This window comes from Zea mays, chromosome 8 (genome assembly GCF_902167145.1).
Source record: "Zea mays cultivar B73 chromosome 8, Zm-B73-REFERENCE-NAM-5.0, whole genome shotgun sequence".
Classification (NCBI taxonomy): domain Eukaryota; kingdom Viridiplantae; phylum Streptophyta; class Magnoliopsida; order Poales; family Poaceae; genus Zea; species Zea mays.
The window spans coordinates 41429826-41445989 of record NC_050103.1 but is presented as its reverse complement, the minus strand read 5'-3'; the positions used below and the strand labels follow the sequence as shown (position 1 = coordinate 41445989).

The following is a 16164-nucleotide window of genomic DNA, read 5'->3' as shown; positions in this document are numbered from 1 at the left end:
TTTTCCCTAACCGCCACCAGCCATACTCCCTGCCTTCTTCCTCGCTGCTCATGGCAGCAGCAGCCAGCGCAGGGAGCTTCCTCCACCCATGGCGCCCAGATTTTTCCAGCCTTTCTCCCCTTGGCACAGGTTCCAAACGCAGCGCCCCTGCTCCTCTTCCTCCTGCACGCACGCCAGGGCAGGGAGCCCTGCTTCCCACGGCTGCAGCAGGGAGCACGGCTCCTTCCCCTCCCATGGCCGGCCTCCCTTCTCCCCCTCGGCTCCTTCCTCTAGGCCGAGCTCCTATGTCAGGAACGGCTGCTCCACTTGATCGCTGCTCCATTTTTCCCTCGCCCCCTGCTCTCCCCTTGTCCGCGACATTCTCTGCCCGCGCGCAAAGCTGCTGACCGAAGCGCAACATGGCAGTGCCGCCCTTCCGTGGACGAAGCTGGTGCCCCTTCCAGCTTCTCCACTGCAGCAGGCCGGGCATCCCCATGCCTGCGCCTTCCCTCTCTTGTCGTGCCTTCCCCATGGTCAGGATCTGCGGCAGAAGTCGTGTGCTACCTGTTAGATGGTATGTGCAGCAACCACGCTCCGCAGCTCCTTGCAACAGCAAGCAATCCCTGCCGCATGCCACCTGCTCGATATATTGCGTAGCCACATCGTCGTTGCCCTTTCTCGCAGCACGCCGTCGTTGGTTCTAGGTGCTGCTACCTACATCCCTCGCACTCACCTTGCTCAACAAAAATGCCTCCCCGTTCGTCGACCTCGGGTGGCTGCACACTTGTTGTCGCTGCCCCTTGTCCGTCAACGCGCAGCCCCTCTGTTTCCCCATTGGCGCAGCAGCCCCGACGTCTCAGCGCTCTGTCGGCTCGCTGTTTTGTGAAGCCAGTGGACAGCACGTCGTCGACGCTCGCCGGGTGTTTGCTGTTTTTGCGCAGCCCCATCCGCGACGCCGTCGAAACCCGTGGTGAGAAAATCCCCCGCTGCCCTTGCTGCTATTATATTTGTATTTTTGTGCTTGGTAAAACTGTTGAACGGTTGTGTGTGTCTAATCGCAGCTAGCCGTCAATGCCATTCGTCGCGCACGCGTGTTCGATACAAGACCGGTCGGGTGAACCACATGCATGCACAACTCAAATCTGATCCCATTCAGGTTGATTGATTTATAGTTTACCATACATATGATTTGGTTGATGTCATGCAGTGCACGTATATGTGTGGATGTGTGTAAAATGTTTTGGTTATACGCATTAGTAGGTTCACATTTGCGGTTGGAGAACAAGAAGTTGTTTGCTGTGTGCGATTTGTAGTTTTTCTAAATACGTTTTGGTCGATGTGGTGTGTATTGGTGTTTGAATATATGTGGCTGCGATGATTCATTTATGTGTCACGAGGATGGTTCATGGATGGTATTAGTCGTTTGTTAAAATACTTCGTCATAAAGCAGTGTGTTAGTCGTGGTAAATCTAATAAAACGTAAAGCATGTTTGGTGATTTCCGCAGTCGGCTAATGAGTTAGTCTATGTAAAAATATTTTATGTATTCATCATGGTGTAGGTTAGAGTGGGTTGAAAATATAAAATTATGTCACATATGATTAGTGTTTTAAAGGCGGATGTACGAATAATCAGTTGGTGTTTCACTCGTCTAGTTGCTAAGTGTTGTCATAGATAATTGTGCTAAAATTGGTTATAAGAATGCAGTGGTCACGTGGTGTGGTTGGCTGCGATAAGTAGATTGGAAGTGTGGGTTTGTCTGAGCACGATATTGTCAAATGTGTATGTCGAATTGCGTTGTAGTAGTGATTTCGTTAAGTTGAACCGAAGAGTCTCGAGTGCACGCCACAACATGGTTGTATGCGAGACAGGGTAAAATAAAGTGTGCTCGACATAAATGTTCAGTCGTTGTAGGTGGGAATTGTCTTTGCTTAAATAGAGAGGTGGTGACATGCCGAAGTAGTCATCGCCTCCTCTATGTTTATAAGTCGAGCCAAAATGCGGGATACTAGTAGTACGCTAGGCAGGCGGTGTTCCAAATAGATAAATCGAGTGATGTGGTAGCTGTCCAGCATGATAAGGTTGAGTCACTTAGGTTATAAATTGATGCTCGACATGTGAGGTCTCCTAAAATATGGTGTTCTAAGTGACTTGTGCGTTGTCCAGTTTAAGTTGAGAAAATGGTTAAGAAAAACTAATTAACCTTCTCCCACCTATGTTTTTGAGTTGCGAAGTCTAAAATACTTTGCTAAGTGTTATACTAGTTAACCAACTTGTTAGATGACTTTAGTTAAGCTCGTGGTCACGATGATTTGCTTGTTGTAGTCTAAATACGTATGGTTGTGGTCGCGGATGAAAAGTATTAGTGCTCATGTGAGGTCTAAGTTAAAATGCAAATTATGGTGTGGACAGCACTTCGATATCGATTATCGGGGAGAATGCGTTGTTAATTAAATATGGTACTTCTAGTGCTCATAATGACACAGATAAAATTTGTAAGTCTACTTGTTAGTGCTCATTTGATTAATTTAACTCTAACAAATGGTAAAGTGTTAGAATAACACAAGTCTCTAAAACATGGCAATTCTTGAATTATATAGAAGCTGAAATTTTGTAATTTCTGTTTTGGACTGCGCGCACCGTTTTAGTTGTGCTGTATGTTCGATGAACTAAATTGTGTTTTCTGAAGATATGTGCTATAGAAAAGTGGTAGATAACTTTATTATCTTGCTGGTGTTAAAATTTGACAGCCATAGGTCTGACAGTTTAGGAGTTATGCTGTTCACAAATTCAGTAACTGAATCTGTCCAAATTCTGTACAGATTTCAGAAATTGTATTGTTTGTTCAATTTAATGTTGCAATCTGTTTATGGTCGTTATAAGAAAGTTGTAGATGTTTTTCTGATCTTTCTTGTGTTAAAATTTGATAACCACAGGCCTGATAGTTTAAGAGTTATGAATTTTACAAACTGCTTGCTGTGTTCTGTCCACCGTCAGAACAGATTTCGAAAACTGTAATATTTGATTTAGTTAAACCTGGAATCACTTCTTGGTGATTATAAAAGTTGTGTAGTACTTTTGCTAAGCTTTTCAAAAAGTCTTAGATCACTCTTTTTGGTGGTCTGAAGATTAAGTTACATGTGTTTGAAGTGTGAAGACTGAATCTGTCCAGTTTTGGACAGCACAGCCTTCATAATATATTTTAACCTTGATACATGCTAAACCAGCCAGGGATGTTTATAAATAATTTGTAGAACATTTAATTAGCTTTCCAAAAAGTCTAGGATCAATTTGTTTGGATGTCTGAATCTTCAGTTATGAATTTTTAAAATCACAAGTCTGAATCTGTCCAAATCTGGACAGAGCTGCTGTGATTGCACTTTTTGACCTTGCTAAGTGTTTAATCATGCTGTGATGAAAATACCAAAATTGTAGAGCACTTTTTAAACTTTCCAGAAAATCCTAGTTTGCTATTTTTGGATTAGTATTTGAAAAGTTATGATTAAAACGAGTGACTGCTGTGCTGCTGTCCTAAAAATCTGCACGTGCTCAAATGAATATTTAGTTCACCATTTTGGCTAAAAATGCTTAGTTAGCACTTAACGGGCATAGACTTGTGATGGCTAAACTTAGGTTAACATGTGTTCCATGATTAATGTGCTTGCTTGCTGTAGTTGATTGTAATAGAGGAGTCCATCGACATTGATGCATCGGTCCTCTATTAAACTTGTGTTTGTGATGCTTTTGTGTGATCAATAGAAGAACTAATGAAAAGCCGTAGCAACTAAATAAATGCTTGTACGTGTGATATCGTGTTGCGTTGGTTAATTGTAGGTAGTGATCGTCGTCTTTCCAGTGGTAGTGTTTACGTGTGCCCAGTGACACATAAATAACTAGTGTTTGTGTATAGTTGTTGCAGTGTCTTACTAATTGGTGTTTAGTTCGCTACCATGTATTATATATCTTGTGATATTTTTCATCATATTCATACATATGCACCTTGCATCTCATTTAGGACCGAGAGATGACGATCGTGCAAGGAATGTGGTGCCACCCACAAGATGCAGTTGGTGGATGACCCAAGGAAGGATGGACTTAACCAGTGGATGCTCGCCAAGCGAGTACCTCCCCCAGCAAACACTAACTAAGTGTTAAATTAAAGGCAAGCCCCGGTTTATGCATAACCTGTTATTTATGCTATTTTACTGCACTTATTGATTGTAGGATTGAATGTGCACTTAAGTGTAGGAGTTGTTTGAAACCCTAGTTGCATGATCTCAGGAATCCTGTTGAGATGAATACTAGTATGCTAGGTAGAGTAGCTGCTTTCTTAAGTAGGATCTCGGTAGAAGTCGAGTGATTTTTCTCGCACTCGCGCAAGGTCAGGAAATTGGTTGTATCCACTCTCTATCATAATGGTGCTGGTTTGTGGACAACAATCCACGGGGATTGGTTGTCCACGGGATAAAAATTTGAATAAGGATTAAGGTGTGGTACCGTGTGTCAAGCGTTTGAACGTACTAAACACATATCGAGAAATATGGTAAATCGGTAAGCCTAGTACCTGCGAAGGGTGTCAATTCTATGCGAAGCAGACCCACCTGCCCGCTCAGGCTCTGCAGACGATACCCATCACCTGGCCCTTTGTTGTGTGGGGTCTGGACCTCGTCGGCCCCTTGCAGAAGGCGCCCGGGGGCTACACGCACCTGCTGGTCGCCATCGACAAATTCTCCAAGTGGATCGAGGTCCGACCTCTGAACAGCATCAGGTCCGAGCAGGCGGTGGCGTTCTTCACCAACATCATCCATCGCTTCGGGGTCCCGAACTCCATCATCACCGACAACGGTACCCAGTTCATCGGCAGAAAATTCTTGGACTTCTGTGAGGATCACCACATCCGGGTGGACTGGGCCGCCGTGGCTCATCCCATGTCGAATGGGCAAGTAGAGCGCGCCAACGGCATGATTCTACAAGGGCTCAAGCCTCGGATTTACAACGACCTCAACAAGTTCGGCAAGCGATGGATGAAGGAACTCCCCTCGGTGGTCTGGAGCCTGAGGACAACGCCGAGCCGAGCCACGGGTTTCACGCCGTTCTTCCTGGTCTACGGGGTCGAGGCCGTCTTGCCCACTGACCTGGAATACGGCTCCCCGAGGACGAGGGCCTACAGCGATCAAAGCAACCAAGTTAGCCGAGAAGACTCGCTGGACCGACTGGAAGAAGCTCGGGACAAGGCCTTACTACACTCGGCGCGGTACCAGCAGTCCCTGCGACGCTACCACGCCCGAGGGGTCCGGTCCCGAGACCTCCAGGTGGGCGACCTGGTGCTTCGGCTGCGGCAAGACGCCCGAGGGAGGCACAAGCTCACGCCCCCCTGGGAGGGGCCATTCGTCATCGCTAAAGTTCTGAAGCCCGGAACGTACAAGCTGGCCAACAGTCAAGGCGAGGTCTACGGCAACGCTTGGAACATCCAACAGCTACGTCGCTTCTACCCTTAAGATGTTTTCAAGTTGTTCATATACCTCGCACCCACGCAAAGTTTAGTCATCAAGGAAGGGTCGGCCTCGCCTCGGCAAAGCCCGACCCTCCCTCGGGGGCTAGAAGGGGGGGAACCCCCTCTGCGTTGAAATTTTCCTCGAAAAAAGATCTCTTCCGCCAGAATGTCTTTCGTGCTTTCTGACTACTTCGAAAAGTGGATCCTGAAAACGATGGAGTACACGTAAGCAGCCAAGGCTGACCGAGCCGAGGGACTCCTACGCCTCCGGGATACGGATACCTCACTCATCACCTTCTGCGACAAGTAACTCGCGTTCGGATAAAGTGATTCCGCGGACCGAACAAGTCTTCATGTTCGGAAGCTCTTCTGCCGAAGCGATCCTTCGAGCCTTCTCGACTGAGTCGGTGACAGGGCCTCATGGACGGGTGAAAGTACGCGTAAGCGGCAAGGCCGACCGAGCCGAGGGACTCCCACGCCTCCGGGATACGGATACCTCACTCATCACCTTCCGCGAGAAGCAACTCTCGCTCGCACAAACATCCCTGTTACCGACAAAAAAGTCCAGATACTCGAAACAAGAGGAAAAGAGACGCAGCATTACAACGCAGCGAGGGTGTGTGTTCTGGCCTCGGCGGCCGCAGAAGGCACACGCTACAAGACAATCTGATCCTGCAGGCTCGGGTCTTGACGCTGGAAGGGGGCAGCGGCACCCTCGGCATTGACGACAACTTCGGCGAGGTTCGACCTAGCCTCGGACGGCGACGCGGTCCGAAGACCTCCACTCCGAAGGACGACGTCATCACCACGCCCGGGCCATCGCCGCCAGGGTCTTCTCCGGGAATCCGGCCCGAGCAGGCGGCTCGGCCGGTCGCCTCAGGGGCCTCGGCCAACCATCTTCCATGGGCGCCAGCCCGACCCGAGGCCTCGGCTGGTCAACTCCGGCGTCGGTCCCGCTAACGGACAACCCGGCCAGGCTCCGGCCAACCAGGTTTTCATTTTCGAGCCAACTCCGCCTCTGTTCATGCTGATATCGCTACCCCTGGCCTCGGCTCGTCGAAGAGCGGCCAAGGGGTCCCTTTAACTAAGCTAGAGGAGCCTCAGACAACAAGGCCGACCGAGCCGAGGGACTCCTACGCCTCCGGGATATGGATACCTCACTCATCACCTTGACACGAGGCGACTCACGCTTGGTGAAGCGGTTCAGATAATCAACAGGCGAGTCTTAGTGCCCGAAAATGAGGAAAAAACACGGCTCCGTGCCAAAATTACATACATATTCAGGCCTCGACAGCCATAATGAACAAAAACACTGGCATTCAGAGTGCCATTACAAACGGAACTCTGGTTCCCCCTCCGCAGGTACGAACAACCCCACTCCATGGGGGAGAGCCTGTGGAGCAACAGAACACTGACGAGCGGCTCGCTGCCGCCCGCTCTGACTACGACGACAACGACCCCCGCTCTGGGTGGCCGAACTGCAGCAGCGCAGGCCTCAGGATGGGCGCTGCTGCAATCTTTCCCTCGCCCACACCGACGCTCGAGGGGCGAGGACAAGCGCAAAGAGCCGGAGGCCTGAAGCGCGGATGGTGGCGGTGATCCCGTCGGCGACGGGGACTTCTCGAACCGCCGCCGCCTCGGCACCAACGCAGGGGCCATCAGCCCTCTGGCAGATCCCCACTCAAATCCTCCCGGACGAGTGGGGCATCGGCCTCTGCGTGAAGGCGCCATCCCGGTGCAAAGGCAGGACCACCCCAGAACACGAACGCCGCCCTAGCAGCGCGCGACATCTTGGGTGGTCCTCCCGTGCACATGGCGCGGCAGCCGCCCTCCGGCAGGAGGGGCCGCCGGGAGCCAAGCCGACGAGCCTGACACGCTAGAGGTGACGACGCCCGCCGTCGACCAGCCCCGCGTTGTCGAAGTCCGGGCCACCCGCAGGGCCAGTGAGCGCCCTCTCCCTCGAACGCTGCGGGAGAGGGTGACCCACGAACCCGCGCGGGAGGTAGAGCGCCGGCTCAGCCCGGCCCCCACCCCAGCGAGGATGATGAACATCCTTGAAGCTGAGGGTGGGACCAAGATCGCAGCCCAGCTTGCTTCTCCCCACCCAGGAACTGGTGGTCACCATCTTGGGTGACCACCGGCGGGGGGGTACAGCCGGGCTGGCAGATGAAAATCCTTGAAGCCGAGCGATGGCTGAAAGGTACCAACTCCCACGGAGTTGCGTTCCTCCAGCGATGAGGCGAAAAGATGGCGGGTATCCCCCATCCGGGGGCTTGAAAGGTGGAAAGACGCGATGCATAAGGGAGCGAGAAGACATGGTCGCCTTCCGAAAGGGGTCGCCCTCCTTTTAATGGCAACTCTCCCTACTTGCGCCCCCAACCGTCACGGGCTGGGTCTTCTCCAACACGCTCCAAGGCCCTCCCCTGCGGCGCGGGGGCTGGGTCCCGCATGTCATGCAAACCGGCTCGGAGCAGAAGAAGCCAAACCGCCGCGCGTGGTGCACACAACCGCCCAGCGGTTACAAGTGACCCTCCACTTTTGCGCAGACCAACGGGCGAGAGAGGCGGGCAGCCATGCAGGCGGCATGCAACCGTGCCAAGTGGACGCGCTTCTCCGACTCCCAACGCGCCCAGCCTGGAGGCCCAGGCCCACGCGTCACGCAACCGGCGCGCCGGATGCTGCATGCAAGCAACTGCACCGCCACTTGCGCCATCACCGCGCCTCTTCGGTTGCGGAACCAATACCGCGACTCGAGGCGACCCAGCGCACGACCCAGCAGCGCCAGCCTGGCGCGGCGGTCAATGCGACCGAAAGTGGGCCAACAGTAATGACGGTGGCAGGTGGGCGGGAGCAGCGGTCACGTCGTCAGCCAAGCTCACGTCCCATCCGGGGGCAGCAAGAGAACCCCCTCTCACGGCGTGAAGACGACGCGCCCGTGATCCATTCCTCGAACGGCTCGCGCACGCGCAACGGCCGCCCCGCCAACCACTCGCCCTGTCGCATTAACTCCGCGGCGGGACATGCGGCGCTTCTGGCAGGAGAAGCGGGCGACGCTTCGCCTTCGCCGTGATAACCGCGCCAAAAAAGGTACGCCACGTCGTTCGATTTCGTATCCTTTTCCTTTTTTCCTCTTTCTCTATCTCTTGCAACAGGGACCGGGAAAGGGGGATACCCCGAAAAGGATCCTTCCCCGTGAAGGAACCGGGCTCCGAGCCCCCCTACTGATCAGAGGTTCGAAGGCTGGCCCCCCGAGGGGTTCAACAGCCGCCTCAGATCACATGGGCCCTACACCCACTACTTGTCAGAGGTTCGAAGGCCGGCCCCCCGAAGGGTTCCACGGCCGCCTCAGGCTACTCGGGCTCCGCGCCCATTACTGATCAGGGGTTCGAAGGCTGGCCCCCGAAGGGTTCACAGCCGCCTCAGACGCCGAGTGAGGGATGACCAGGGGTACGTTCGATACATAACCAAGGCTCGGGCTGCGCTCCCGAGGTACCCTAGGACATTTCCGAGACCAGCGGGAGCGATCTTGTAACGGAATCCCATCGGAGGGAGGCATCGAGCCCTCGGACCCCGTCGCCAGGGGACCGGGTCCGGCAGATCACCCGCAGGTACTTTTGGGCGTGCCTCTGGGCCCCTAGCCGACCCCTAACGAACGGGGCACGAACGTCCACTCGGATTACCCGCTTGCAGCTCACTGGAGACACCATGTTCGGCGCCCATCGAGGGCAACATGGCGCTTTCCCCCCCTCCTCCTTGCGGAAAGGCGACGCAGGGGCATATGTAAAAAAGCCGAGTCTGTCCCTGATCGTCCTCTCGCCCTGTGCGGAGGCTCGGGGGCTGCTCTCGCAAACCCGGCTCCGGCCGAACCGTTGACAGCGTCAACATACCAGCCCGAGAACTTGGGCCCCGACCGTATACCCGGGCTACGGCCAGTTCGCATGAGGGAACAACCAGGCCAGCCGAAGCATTACGCAAGGCATTAAGACCTCGGAGGAGTGAAACCACTCCTCCGAGGCCTCGGGGGCTACACCCGGCGGGTGCGCTCGCGCGCACCCACCGGAACAAAATGCAACCGAGAAAGGCTGGTCCCCTTGCAAAAAAGTGCGATGGAAGCCTCCAAGCGAGTGCTCACACTCCCTTCGAGGCTCGGGGGCTACTGTTGGGGACCATAATTAGGGGTACCCTCAAGACGCCTAATTCTCAGCTGGTAACCCCCATCAGCATAAAGCTGCAAAGGCCTGATGGGTGCGATTAAGTCAGGGATCAGTCCGTTCGAGCGACTCGATCATGCCTCGCCCGAGCCTATCCTCGGACAAGGGCAGCCGACCCCGGAGGAACTCTGTCTCGCCCGAGGCCCCCCTCCAACGGCGGACACATCTCCGGCTCGCCCGAGGCCCTGCCTTCGCTAAGAAGCAACCCTGACTAAATCGCCGCACCGACCGACCGAATCGCAGGAGCATTTAACGCAAAGGTGGCCTGACACCTTTGTCCTGACACACGCCCCCCGACAGAGCCGAAGTGACCGCCGTCACTTCGCCGCTCCACTGACCGGCCTGACGAAAGGACAGCGCTGCCTGCGCCACTCCGACTACAGTGCCACTTGACAGAGTGAGACTGACAGGCAGCCAGGCCCTGCCAAAGGCACCATAGGAAGCTCCGCTCCGCCCGACCCCAGGGCTCGGACTCGGGCTAGGTCCCGGAAGACGGCGAACTCTGCTCCGCCCGACCCAGGGCTCGGACTCGGGCTAAGTCCCGGAAGACTGCGAACTCCGCTCCGCCCGACCCAGGGCTCGGACTCGGGCTAAGTCCCGGAAGACGGCGAACTCCGCTCCGCCCGACCCAGGGCTCGGACTCGGGCTAAGTCCCAGAAGACGATGAACTCCGCTCCGCCCGACCCCAGGGCTCGGACTCGGGCTCAGCCCCAGAAGACGACGAACTCCGCTTCGCCCGACCCCAGGGCTCGGACTCTGCCCTGGCCTCTGCCGAACGACCTCCGCCTCGCCCGACCCAGGGGCTCGGACTCGGGCTAAGTCCCAGAAGACGACGAACTCCGCTCCGCCCGACCCCAGGGCTCGGACTCGGGCTCAGCCCCAGAAGACGACGAACTCCGCTTCGCCCGACCCCAGGGCTCGGACTCCGCCCTGGCCTCTGCCGAACGACCTCCGCCTCGCCCGAGCCAGGGGCTCGGACTCGGCCTCGGCCATGGAAGACAGACTCGACCTCGGCTTCGGAGGAGCCTCCACGTCGCCCAACCTAGGGCGCAGGCCAGCCACGTCAACAGGAAGCGCCATCATCACCCTACCCCGAGCCGACTCGGGCCGCAGAGAACAAGACCGGTGTCCCATCTGGCTAGCTCCGCCAGATAGGCAATGATGGCGCCCCGCAAGCTCTGTGACGACGGCGGCTCTCAGCTCTCTTACGGAAGCAGGAGGACGTCAGCAAGGACTCAACCGCTCCGACAGCTGTCCCTCCGCCAGGCTCCGTTGCTCCTCCGACGGCCACGACATCACACCAGCTGGGTGCCAAGATCTCTCCGGCTGCCACATCGGCATGTACTTAGGGCACTAGCTCTCCCCCGCTAGACACGTAGCACTCCGCTACACCCCCGTTGTACACCTGGATCCACTCCTTACGACTATAAAAGGAAGGACCAGGGCCCTCTTAGAGAGGGTTGGCCGCGCGGGGACGAGGACGGGACAAGCGCTCTCTTGGGGCCGCTCGCTTCCCTCACCCGCGTGGACGCTTGTAACCCCCTACTGCAAGCGCACCCGACCTAGGCGCGGGACGAACACGAAGGCCGCGGGATTTCCACCTCTCTCACGCCCATCTCCGGCCACCTCGCTTCCCCCCTTCGCGCTCGCCCACGCGCTCGACCCATCTGGGCTGGGGCACGCAGCGACATTCACTCGTCGGCTTAGGGACCCCCCGGTCTCGAAACGCCGACAGAAATCTAATTAGACTCTCGGCCGAATTAATTGCTCAATCATCCGTTCGCCGAAATCTATTTCGCTCTATTCTGTGTACAGACAAATTCCGCGGGAACATTTATTCCGGAAAATGTTTAGCGCAGCCCGATTTCGTGTTTGGGCCAGCCCAACCCAGCCCAATTGGGCCCATTTAAAACCCTAACCCTAGTGCCCCTTCTATAAATAGCACCTCTCTTCCTTGCAAATTGACAATTTTGCACTCCCACCCTCCATTTTTCCCTAGCCGCCACCAGCCATACTCCCTGCCTTCTTCCTCGCTGCTCACGACAGCAGTAGCTAGCGCAGGGAGCTTCCTCCACCCATGGCGCCCAGATTTTTCCAGCCTTTCTCCCCTTGGCGCAGGTTCCAAACGCGGCGCCCCTGCTCCTCTTCCTCCTGCACACACGCCAGGGCAGGGAGCCCTGCTTCCCACGGCTGCAGCAGGGAGCACGGCTCCTTCCCCTCCCATGGTCGGCCTCCCTTCTCCCCCTCGGTTCCTTCCTCTAGGCCGAGCTCCTATGTCAGGAACGGCTGCTCCACTTGATCGCTGCTCCATTTTTCCCTCGCCCCCTGCTCTCCCCTTGTCCGCGACATTCTCTGCCCGCGCGCAAAGCTGCTGACCGGAGCGCAGCATGGCAGCGCAGCCCTTCCGTGGACGAAGCTGGTGCCCCTTCCAGCTTCTCCACTGCAGCAGGCCGGGCATCCCCATGCCTGCGCCTTCCCTCTCTTGTCGTGCCTTCCCCATGGTCAGGATCTGCGGCAGAAGTCGTGTGCTACCTGTTAGATGGTATGTGCAGCAACCACGCTCCGCAGCTCCTTGCAACAGCAAGCAATCCCTGCCGCATGCCACCTGCTCGATATATTGCGCAGCCACATCGTCGTTGCCCTTTCTCGCAGCACGCCGTCGTTGGTTCTAGGTGCTGCTACCTACATCCCTCGCACTCACCTTGCTCGACAAAAATGCCTCCCCGTTCGTCGACCTCGGGTGGCTGCACACTTGTTGTCGCTGACCCTTTTCCATCAACGCGCAGCCCCTCTGTTTCCCCATTGGCGCAGCAGCCCCGACGTCTCCGCGCTCTGTCGGCTCGCTGTTTTGTGAAGCCAGTGGACAGCACGTCGTCGACGCTCGCCGGGTGTTTGCTGTTTTTGCGCAGCCCCATCCGTGACACCGTCGAAACCCGTGGTGAGAAAATCCCCCGCTGCCCTTGCTGCTATTATATTTGTATTTTTGTGCTCGGTAAAACTGTTGAACGGTTGTGTGTGTGTCTAATCGCAGCTAGCCGTCAATGCCATTCGTTGTGCACGCGTGTTCGATACAAGACCGGTCGGGTGAACCACATGCATGCACAACTCAAATCCGATCCCATTCAGGTTGATTGATTTATAGTTTACCATACGTATGATTTGGTTGATGTCATGCAGTGCACGTATATGTGTGGATGTGTGTAAAATGTTTTGGTTATACGCATTAGTAGGTTCGCATTTGCGGTTGGAGAACAAGAAGTTGTTTGCTGTGTGCGATTTGTAGTTTGTCTAAATACGTTTTGGTCGATGTGGTGTGTATTGGTGTTTGAATATATGTGGCTGCGATGATTCATTTATGTGTCACGAGGATGGTTCGTGGATGGTATTAGTCGTTTGTTAAAATACTTCGTCATAAAGCAGTGTGTTAGTCGTGGTAAATCTAATAAAACGTAAAGCATGTTTGGTGATTTCCGCAGTCGGCTAATGAGTTAGTCTATGTAAATATATTTTATGTATTCATCATGGTGTAGGTTAGAGTGGGTTGAAAATATAAAATTATGTCACATATGATTAGTGTTTTGAAGGCGGATGTACGAATAATCAGTTGGTGTTTCACTCGTCTAGTTGCTAAGTGTTGTCATAAATAATTGTGCTAAAATTGGTTATAAGAATGCAGTGGTCACGTGGTGTGGTTGGCTGCGATAAGTAGATTGGAAGTGTGGGTTTGTCTGAGCACGATATTGTCAAATGTGTATGTCGAATTGCGTTGTAGTAGTGATTTCGTTAAGTTGAACCGAAGAGCCTCGAGTACACGCCACAACATGGTTGTATGCGAGACAGGGTAAAATAAAGTGTGCTCGACATAAATGTTCAGTCGTTGTAGGTGGGAATTGTCTTTGCTTAAATAGAGAGGTGGTGACATGCCGAAGTAGTCATCTCCTCCTCTATGTTTATAAGTCGAGCCGAAATGCGGGATACTAGTAGTACGCTAGGCAGGCGGTGTTCCAAATAGATAAATCGAGTGATGTGATAGCTGTCCAGCATGATAGAGGTTGAGTCACTTAGGTTATAAATTGATGCTCGACATGTGAGGTCTCCTAAAATATGGTGTTCTAAGTGACTTGTGCGTTGTCCAGTTTAAGTTGAGAAAATGGTTAAGAAAAACTAATTAACCTTCTCCCACCTATGTTTTTGAGTTGCGAAGTCTAAAATACTTTGCTAAGTGTTATACTAGTTAACCAACTTGTTAGATGACTTTAGTTAAGCTCGTGGTCACGATGATTTGCTTGTTGTAGTCTAAATACGTATGGTTGTGGTCGCGGATGAAAAGTATTAGTGCTCATGTGAGGTCTAAGTTAAAATGCAAATTATGGTGTGGACAGCACTTCGATATCGATTATCGGGGAGAATGCGTTGTTAATTAAATATGGTACTTCTAGTGCTCATAATGACACAGATAAAATTTGTAAGTCTACTTGTTAGTGCTTATTTGATAAATTTAACTCTAACAAATGGTAAAGTGTTAGAATAACACAAGTCTCTAAAACATGGCAATTCTTGAATTATATAGAAGCTGAAATTTTGTAATTTCTGTTTTGGACTGCGCGCACCGTTTTAGTTGTGCTGTATGTTCGATGAACTAAATTGTGTTTTCTGAAGATATGTGCTATAGAAAAGTGGTAGATAACTTTATTATCTTGCTGGTGTTAAAATTTGACAGCCATAGGTCTGACAGTTTAGGAGTTATGCTGTTCACAAATTCAGTAACTGAATCTGTCCAAATTCTGTACAGATTTCAGAAATTGTATTGTTTGTTCAATTTAATTTTGCAATCTGTTTATGGTCGTTATAAGAAAGTTGTAGATGCTTTTCTGATCTTTCTTGTGTTAAAATTTGATAACCACAGGCCTGATAGTTTAAGAGTTATGAATTTTACAAACTGCTTGCTGTGTTCTGTCCACCGTCAGAACAGATTTCGAAAACTGTAATATTTGATTTAGTTAAACCTGGAATCACTTCTTGGTGATTATAAAAGTTGTGTAGTACTTTTGCTAAGCTTTTCAAAAAGTCTTAGATCACTCTTTTTGGTGGTCTGAAGATTAAGTTACATGTGTTTGAAGTGTGAAGACTGAATCTGTCCAGTTTTGGACAGCACAGCCTTCATAGTATATTTTAACCTTGATACATGCTAAACCAGCCAGGGATGTTTATAAATAATTTGTAGAAAATTTAATTAGCTTTCCAAAAAGTCTAGGATCAATTTGTTTGGATGTCTGAATCTTCAGTTATGAATTTTTAAAATCACAAGTCTGAATCTGTCCAAATCTGGACAGAGCTGCTGTGATTGCACTTTTTGACCTTGCTAAGTGTTTAATCATGCTGTGATGAAAATACCAAAATTGTAGAGCACTTTTTAAACTTTCCAGAAAATCCTAGTTTACTATTTTTGGATTAGTATTTGAAAAGTTATGATTAAAACGAGTGACTGCTGTGCTGCTGTCCTAAAAATCTGTAGGGCTCAAATGAATATTTAGTTCACCATTTTGGCTAAAAATGCTTAGTTAGCACTTAACGGGCATAGACTTGTGATGGCTAAACTTAGGTTAACATTTGTTCCATGATTAATGTGCTTGCTTGCTGTAGTTGATTGTGATAGAGGAGTCCATCGACATTGATGCATCGGTCCTCTATTAAACTTGTGTTTGTGATGCTTTTGTGTGATCAATAGAAGAACTAATGAAAAGCCGTAGCAACTAAATAAATGCTTGTACGTGTGATATCGTGTTGCGTTGGTTAATTGTAGGTAGTGATCGTCATCTTTCCAGTGGTAGTGTTTACGTGTGCCCAGTGACACATAAATAACTAGTGTTTGTGTATAGTTGTTGCAGTGTCTTACTAATTGGTGTTTAGTTCGCTACCATGTATTATATATCTTGTGATATTTTTCATCATATTCATACATATGCACCTTGCATCTCATTTAGGACCGAGAGATGACGATCGTGCAAGGGATGTGGTGCCACCCACAAGATGCAGTTGGTGGATGACCCAAGGAAGGATGGACTTAACCAGTGGATGCTCGCCAAGCGAGTACCTCCCCCAGCAAACACTACCTAAGTGTTAAATTAAAGGCAAGCCCCGGTTAATGCATAACCTGTTATTTATGCTATTTTACTGCACTTATTGATTGTAGGATTGAATGTGCACTTAAGTGTAGGAGTTGTTTGAAACCCTAGTTGCATGATCTCAGGAATCCTGTTGAGATGAATACTAGTATGCTAGGTCGAGTAGCTGCTTTCTTAAGTAGGATCTCGGTAGAAGTCGAGTGATTTTTCTAGCACTCGCGCGAGGTCAGGAAATTGGTTGTATCCACTTTCTATCATAATGGTGCTGGTTTGTGGACAACAATCCATGGGGATTGGTTGTCCATGGGATAAAAATTTGAATAAGGATTAAGGTGTGGTACTGTGTGTCAAGCGTT

General features: G+C 51.7%; 1 protein-coding gene and 1 pseudogene across 1 annotated transcript; both read left to right on the top strand.

Annotated features, from left to right (window-relative positions):
* Positions 1-555: 555 nt before the first annotated feature.
* Positions 556-4133, top strand: LOC103635115 (uncharacterized; annotated as a pseudogene).
* Positions 4134-12227: 8094 nt separating this feature from the next.
* Positions 12228-15807, top strand: LOC103635114 (uncharacterized). Its single transcript, XM_008657660.1, has 2 exons — positions 12228-12621; positions 15668-15807. Exons 1-2 carry the CDS (start codon positions 12228-12230, stop codon positions 15805-15807), a joined length of 534 nt encoding a protein of 177 aa, XP_008655882.1.
* The last annotated feature ends 357 nt before the right edge of the window (positions 15808-16164 follow it).

Coding starts and splice junctions, on each gene's coding strand:
- LOC103635114 (XM_008657660.1), top strand. CDS start 12,228: ATGTGCAGCAACCACGCTCCGCAGCTCCTTGCAACAGCAAGCAATCCC. Junction 12,622..15,667: donor TGACACCGTCGAAACCCGTG/GTGAGAAAATCC, acceptor CATCTCATTTAG/GACCGAGAGATGACGATCGT.